A 7,980-nucleotide genomic window follows, 5' to 3' on the forward strand; every position below is an offset into this window, starting at 1 on the left:
TTAACATAGTATATATAGTGTATCATTGTCAAATTTGTAAAGTATTATGCAATTCAGCCTTTTAGCTGCGAAGTAATATTTTTTGTTAAACTATCTATCTATCTGTCTATCTATCTATCTATCAAACCCATAAGACCCTAAGACCCCGAAATCTCGAAAACTCGGAAACGAATAAAGTACCCGAGAACCCTCAATTTGGCTAACCCTACACTTAAAAACCAACTTTAGGCCTATTTAGGCATAGGGTTCTAAGCCAAATTGAGGGTTTGGGTGTACTTTATTCGTTTCGGAGTTTTCGAGTTTTTGGGGTCTTAGGTCTTAGGGGATCTTAGGGGCTTCGTTTTCGAGACACCCTAAAAGTTAGCAGGCTGGGCAACCCGTTCGTGGCGTCATTGAGTTCCGGCAGGTGCAAAACACAGGTCACAGGTCATTGTTTTACCAATACAGACAGTATCCTAAACATTCATAAAAGCTAACCTTAGACCTAAAAACTTTTGCTTAGGCCTAATTAGGCCTAAGGTTAGCTTTTATGAATGTTTAGGATACTTTCTGTATTGGTAAAACAATTACCTGTTACCTGTGTTTGTACCTGCCGATTGAGTTCAGCTGATAACAAACTAAGCAAGCCAGTTGTTTTTCACCGAAGTTTGTTTACTGTATTTGCGTTATGTCTTTTCGCGTTATGTCTATTTGCGTTAGGCCTTTTCGCGTTAAACCTATTTGCGTGATGACTTTTACCAATTAATTTCCTTTCTGTATTTAGCCTGATTCTCAGAGGGTCGAGATCGCTCGTGTTACGCACTCCAGGGAGAGCGCGACACGAGCGACCTTACCATCTGCAATCTGTGCAATCTCGTTCCCAGGGTCTCCATTGTCGTTGAGAAAGACAAACTGAAGAATCAGTCGATGCATTCACGATTTGGAAATTACTACATCAATTACAGAAGATTGCATTTTGCCATAGAATTCCTTACTGACCAATTATTAGTTAATAGCTGCAGAGAAATTGAAATATTCGACACCTTGGGTGCTTACCATTTAGCCAGAAAATCCGGAAATTTCGATTTGACGTCAAATGGAAAGGCAATTTTCCGGAAAATCCTTTCGCAGTCCTCTTTTTCCGTTCGGAACGGAATTCGCGAAATGCTCTTACCATTTGCGAGAATCCTTCCGTTTTCCAGGCCCTTTCTCACAAGGATCGAGTAAAATATACAGGATGGAATGCTGTGTAGTAAATGGTAATCGCCATTCTCAACCGGTTGGTCATTAAATTCGGAAAATCGTCGCTTACCTTTATGCAACGATCATTCCATCCGGATTATTTAGCTAAATGGTAAACACCCTTAAATCCTGCAATCCGCAATCCGCAATCCGCAATCCGCAATCCGCAATCCACATTCCTAATTTTCAGCAAATGGATTTTGGGAACACATGAGCAGAGGGTGATCACGTTGTGTTGGGAATGCTCAGAAAGTGCGATCCTTACGAAGAAGGAATTCCTCAAATATACCAGAGGGTTACAAGACTATTTATCTTCTAATTTTTCGCCATGGAGTCGTTTGATGTGGACCTGTTGAAAGAAGGAGGATGGAGCGACGCCCTTTGGAGCATGAAACGTTATTCTCCTCAATGCTACAAATTCGCTGTCCCTCTTAGACCCCAGCAAATTAAATCCGATGTTCTCAACTCTAGACGTGTTAAACACGTCATTAAAAAGGTAATTCTAATTTATATTCAGGACGTTTTGAAGAGATTATTGTTTTCGAGAGGGAGTATTGAAATCGACATGACAGCAGAGCTATGTCAGGGTATGTGGGGAAAAACGATCATGGCATGACCAGGCAAACGAATACCCCCCAGAAAAAAAAAAACTCCAAACAGCAAAACCCACCATTCCTGTTGTTTACATTAAGCAGTGAGTCAGTTTAGTTGAATTACTGCACAGTGTTCGTTTTACACTCATTCCATCCAGGTCCACTGCAAACAAAAAGACTGATCCTTTTTGGCAGTCTTCATTTTCCCCATACACGCCTGTGGAGGACGCCCGGGGGAGGACGACGACTCTGCAGTAATCTATCTCCAAAGACTAATAGCCCATTCTAAACAACAGGAAAATATAAAAATGATGTGTTCTTCCATTTACGGTCTGATATCTACTTTTTTCTTGGGAGGGATCTTCATTTTCCAGGTCTTTGTTTTCCAAACTAAACAGCTGTTGAAAGTGAAAGTTTTATTGTATCAGTAACAAAATAAGAAAGAAAAGTATTCACCTCTAAATTTGCGATGACTCTCAGTCCATCTTGGTCACAGAGTGACCTTGACCTTTTTAAACAGAGTGACCTTGACCTCTGGGAATGAGGTCAAAGTCAGAATGAGGCTGCCTCAATTCTGGTGTTTCCCCCCCCCCCCCCCCCCCCCTGGAGATTTGAGAAAAAACCTGGAGAATTAAAACCAGTTCATCAAAATAAAGTTTTCGTTTCTGTTTGTCATCATTTCCGCCATTTTGACAAAGTTTTTGACAAAATAAAAGTGAACTCCTGCTAAACAAATGAAAAGTTTGGCTTAAAATAAGATTGTAAGTATTTTAACTTGTCAAAATAGTAAGACCATCAACTGTTGATATATTGTGATTGTAACCTAAGAAGTGCAACTGACACCAGTTGGACATTGATTCAATGCCAACATCTGCATTTTGCACTGTATTAGCCACCCTCTTCAGGTGTATTTAATTGCCTTAGTGAATGAATAGTTTTTTTACCGCATTCCATACTTAGTGCCTTTGTTGTTGTATTATTATTATTATTATTATTATTATTATTATTATTATTATTATTTTGCCTGTCTTGTAAAGGCTGATCTTTTTTTCCAACACATCAAATTAATCAGTTGAAAGAAAGCATGAAAAAGTCTTGTTTTGAACGTGTTTTGAATGGGATACGTTCATACAAACTTAACTGATGCCATGGGGGCTTTTCAGGGCCAACGAAACACTTATAATGTTACAGTAGAAACAAAACAATGTTAAAAATCCCAACTGGATGGAGGCAATCCAGTTGGCTATTTACAACTCCAGCTGAGCACTAGAGCCACTAGGACTACCAGGGACAGTCAACCCAGTGGTCGGTATGGGTCTTGAACCTGGAATAGAAAGGCAAGCACCAAAAACCCATGGTGATGCAAATGCCCTGTATCTGCTCTACCAACTACACTATCAAGCCAGTGCGGAGCTGGTCAAACTTGCAAGTGTACTGTATATCCTATAAGAGGGTGACAAATTGAACTCACTACCTGAATGCTGTGTTTTGCAAATACAGTGTTGGAAGCACATTGTTGTATAATTTATCCATGGCTAATGGGCTTAGTTAACTAGAGAGGGGGCTGTTACTTCACAAGTAAGGTCAATAAAATCCTTGAACATATTCCCTCTGAAATTTATTTGAGAGGTCTTGGCATCAAAACCAGGAGAGGAAAGGCAAACGCTACCCTTCATCCCATGAACTAGTTGTAGTTGACACTGCAGCTGCTCCTACTGCAAATAACTATTCTTGAAAAGGTTTCAGTGTGCCTTGTGTATAGCACTATGATAGTAAGCCTGAAGGGAACAAGCAAAAGCCTGCCACACAATAATAGTATGGTTTTGCTCTAATGTCAGCTACACTGTTGGACTTATTAAAATAGAGATTTTTGTTTTCATTTCAGACTGCAGAAGAAAGGGGTATTCCTGTTCAATCTGTGAGCGATGAAGTCAAAGCCAATTTAGAAGAAATAGGCCATAATTTTAGCCTGAAAACCCTCAGAACCATGGCATTTATGATTCGTAAAATTCTTTGCACTCTGTTCCGTAGGGTGCTTGTCAATAGCAAAGGACTTGAAAGGGTGGGTCAACATTTAAAGGTAGAGATGCTTATAAAGGAAGTGTTCTTTGCTGTCAAGCTAGTTCACAAGTTTTCCACTGAAAGTAACAACAATACTGGAAACATATAATATGTCTGAGCGACTTTGGGCAATTTAATTTAATGCGTATTTTAGTTCACCATTTAATTCGTCGAGTACAAAGAAGGGTGAGAGATGCATTATATGTCTGGACGAACTAATTTGTTTAGTGCATCTTCGACCAATGAATAAAACGTGGCCTGACCACAATACTGGGAACTTCATGCCCTACTCTTCGCAAACAGTGTGTGGGTTTTTTAATGTCCCACAGAATTAATCAAGTCTAACCATGTGAATGTATCATTCAAAAAGGCAGCACTTTCTCCTCAGGTATTAAAAGACCCAGAGTCAGTTGACGAGTCAACTAATCTGGTATTAGATAGAGTTAAATTTACAAGCAGCATTCACAGGAAGTGAAGGGTTAATGTCTAATTTATGTGCATTTGAAAAGAATAGTCCAAAGAAAGTGTTTTAAAATCATTTAATTTTTATTTCAAATTTTAAATCCTGTTTCTTTTTTTATCTTTTCCCCCAATTTCCTCTAGTTACGGGATGCAGCTAAAAATTATCCAGTGGTATTAGTTCCTTCCCACAGAAGCTATCTTGACTTTCTTCTAGTCTCCTATGTCTGTTTTGCTACAGACAATCCTTTGCCAGTCATTGCAGCAGGTGCAGATTTCTTGAATATGCGTGTGGTTGGTGCCCTGTTTAGAAACAGTGGAGCAATTTTCATGCGCCGCTCTTTTATGTCAGATCCTCTTTACTGGGTTGTATTCACTGAATACATTCAGACTCAGCTGCAGTATGGTGATAAAACACTTGAGTTTTTTTTGGAAGGCACACGAAGCAGAACAGGAAAATTTTTGCAACCAAAGTTAGGTAAGTGTTTGTGTTATTTCCCCAGAGCTCATGCAACAATGATAACAGTGATAAAGTCCACTGCAAAAAGGCAGGTATGCAGGAGTCTTTGGATTCAAACCAAATGCAAACCAAGACCAGATCTTTTAACCCAATGTAATATTTTCAGTATTAAACACTTTGACACAATTGACTACCGTAAGTAGTGCGGTGCTTATTTGCTTTTTTGTCCCAAATGCAGCAGTTATTTGAGGGCAGCACTTGTTTGGGGCAGTGCTTATTCGTCGCGAGTAAATGCGTCATTTCTCTGGACTACGGTCATTTCACAGCAATGTAAATGGTTACTGATGGCTAGCTCTAGCTCTGGTTGGTGATCTTAAAACATGCAGGCTTTTTAAGCTAAATTAAGATCTCATGAGATATGCTGCCATCACAAAGAAATAACTCGCTGATTCAATATCATTGCCAGGTGTTCTTTCCATGGTAGTTGACACATTCACAACCTGTCGAGTACCTGACGTTCTCATCTGTCCAATCAGCATCAGCTATGATCGAATACCTGAAGAATCACTCTATGCATATGAACTCCTTGGGATACCTAAACCAAAGGAATCGTTGAGAGTGAGTTAAACCATTATTTCTTTTGTTTTAATAGGCTGGAAAACAAAGCAAGGAAACTTTTTTGTTTTATCTTAACTTTGCGTTTGTCCTCATCAAGCAGGGAATGTGACCACAACAAGCAACCTGATGCTTTAGTTACCGGTACATCCACGTCAACTTGACATAAGAATCGCAAGAAGGACTTATTTCAGGTCCATCAGAGAGTGTATAGTCAGAGGCAGCTCATTCCTAATGAAAAACTTTTGCATCAAAGTGTAAGGACTCTGGTTCCATACAAAGCTCTTTGAGAAAGGAACATTCTACATTCCTGAACAAAAATAATAATAAAGAATTGTAACTTTTTTGTCAACTTCTAAAAAAGGTGTTTTTGAAAGAACTGTAAATCCAGTTATCATTGCACCCCTTTCCCTCAAAAGAATGTCAAGACATGGCTGGTTTATTTGCAATTCTTGATGAACAACAGTGTGTTGGGTGAGGGGGGAGGGACATTGTTGCCCTTCTTCTAACGTTAGAAAATGGGACTCACTTCAATTTTTGTCATGGATCGAGGAGCACTAAAAAAGTCTCATTTTCTTTCCATGTCTCATCACAAGAATGTTTGATAAACTGAATGGGAGATTGAAACCTAAAGGTCGCTTTCCCACTCAGCTTTTGGCACTTTTTTCCTAGGGTTTGATCAAAAGCAGATCAGTGTTGTCAGAGAATTATGGGAGCATTCATGTTCACATTGGGGAAATTGAACCCTTGAGCCAATTTCTAAAAGGAAGGATAAACCGATTGAAATATGCTTGTGTTCCCAGGTAATGACACAGTAAGTAAAACACAAAAAAGAAAGAGAAATAGCATCTTGTTAGTGATATCCAATTCGTAGAGAAAGAGAGACTGAAAGAAATGTTCACTGAACAGAGATCTAATATTTAGATTTTAATGTTTAAAGGCCAGCACCCAAACAGAGGGAGAGTACCAGTAATATTTGACAGACAAAAATCTTTTAAAAGCCATCGCAATTCAGTGAAAACCCATTTTAATAGACTAGCTGCTATCTTGTCAACTATGTGAAACACATTAAATATTTTGGTTTTTATCTGTGAAGCCAACCCTTGTAAAACATCACATGATTGACATAAAGTTTCGGGACATCAAGCACACATGCTTTACGCTTTTATTTTTCAGACATGTGTTTCGATTTTTATCTGATGAGGAGAAGAGGGCTGTCAAATCCCTTGGCTTCAAAATCCTCAATGATCTACAAGCAGGAATGATTTGTCCGTCTAGTGTCCTTGTGGCAGCAATTATGCTACAGAACTTGAAAGGAATATTCTTTGGTAAGCTTTTCCTTCGGGATTCATGTCACTCTGGTTATAACACATCGCAGTCATTAGCTTATCCCTTGTGACCTAATATAACAGGGTTCGTGAAGTGGTGAGCAATTACAACCAATGTTATTGCTTCCTTGCATGGTCAGTGCTGTCACTGCAGCGTCTCTGCCTATCAACTACTTAATGTAAATACCTGTGGAGATTTGCTACTCATATTGTACATGCACCAAAAAATTTATTACTAGATTACAATGTTTTACTATTTGTTTGAAGGACAAAAGGCATTGCTGATGGCCAGCTTGTTTTGATTTCTTCCTTGTTTTTAAGATGAGTTAGTTGAAAAATTCAGATGGCTAAAGGAGCTGTGCCATATGTGGAGTATTCCTGTAATTGCAGGTAAAAAACTCTTTTACTTGTTATAATTTTTTTGTTGCTTCCAATGTTGGTTGTAGGTTTTTTGGAAATGTACTTTTTTTGTTTTTAATTTTTTTACCAAGGGGATTCCAACGATGTTGCTGTGGTCAATGAAAGCATTGATTTATTAAAGTCATCTTTGGAGAAAAATGAACATGGATTTGTCAAAGTACGAAACAATGGCACAGTGCAGAATGAAGGAGACCGTGCACAGGGAAAAAGCTCAAACAGTGCCTTGCCCCTTGTTGCATCATCTGCAGCAAACATCAAAGATGAAGCAGCTATTCACATGCTGTTGGCTTGCAGGAGAAATGTGATTCTGTCTCATTTCTTCAGGACTGGTGTATTTTCTTTAGCAGCACAGAGGCAGCAAGCTTCACAGAAACACCTTGGTGAGTTTTGGTTTTCTCAAAGAAATAAAATAAAAAGTTTTGTATGGTCATCCATTATTGGCGTTTATTGCACTTTTCTCCTTGCAGACTCTGAAGTTCAAATTCCAAGTTTTGTTTATTATCACTGTCGGTTGCTGTAATGGAACATATTATGAATTGCCTGATTGTGATTCGCTCTCTTGATTTTTCTTTCTAAGGGTCTGCCCACTAGTTAGGATGCAGTGCAAGCCAGCAAGCCCTGCAAGTCGTAAGAAACTAACCCTAATCCTATAATCTAAACCCTAACCCCTAAAACTAATCAATACCTGGCCCTATCATTTTTTTGGGCTTAATTTAGTCATAACAGAGTGAAGCTAAGAGTAGTAAAGCTCATTTAACATGTCTTGCATGTATGGCTTGCTTGGCTGGTAGATTTACCAGATTACATGGAATAACATTTCCTT

At 38.8% G+C, this 7,980-nt stretch overlaps 1 protein-coding gene across 1 annotated transcript in view; it reads left to right on the top strand.

Annotated features, from left to right (window-relative positions):
* The first annotated feature begins 1,433 nt into the window (after positions 1-1,433).
* The window catches only part of LOC137978753 (dihydroxyacetone phosphate acyltransferase-like), a 13,598-nt gene continuing 7,051 nt past the window's right edge, over positions 1,434-7,980 (top strand). The window contains exons 1-8 of the mRNA XM_068825802.1: positions 1,434-1,717; positions 3,700-3,876; positions 4,479-4,812; positions 5,261-5,412; positions 6,082-6,212; positions 6,586-6,737; positions 7,059-7,127; positions 7,229-7,537. Of these exons, the coding sequence (XP_068681903.1) occupies positions 1,550-1,717; positions 3,700-3,876; positions 4,479-4,812; positions 5,261-5,412; positions 6,082-6,212; positions 6,586-6,737; positions 7,059-7,127; positions 7,229-7,537 (1,492 nt within the window). The 5' untranslated portion in view covers positions 1,434-1,549. The remainder of the gene's footprint in view (positions 1,718-3,699; positions 3,877-4,478; positions 4,813-5,260; positions 5,413-6,081; positions 6,213-6,585; positions 6,738-7,058; positions 7,128-7,228; positions 7,538-7,980) is intronic.

The sequence above is a fragment of the Montipora foliosa genome, chromosome 12, assembly GCF_036669935.1.
Source record: "Montipora foliosa isolate CH-2021 chromosome 12, ASM3666993v2, whole genome shotgun sequence".
Taxonomy (NCBI): domain Eukaryota; kingdom Metazoa; phylum Cnidaria; class Anthozoa; order Scleractinia; family Acroporidae; genus Montipora; species Montipora foliosa.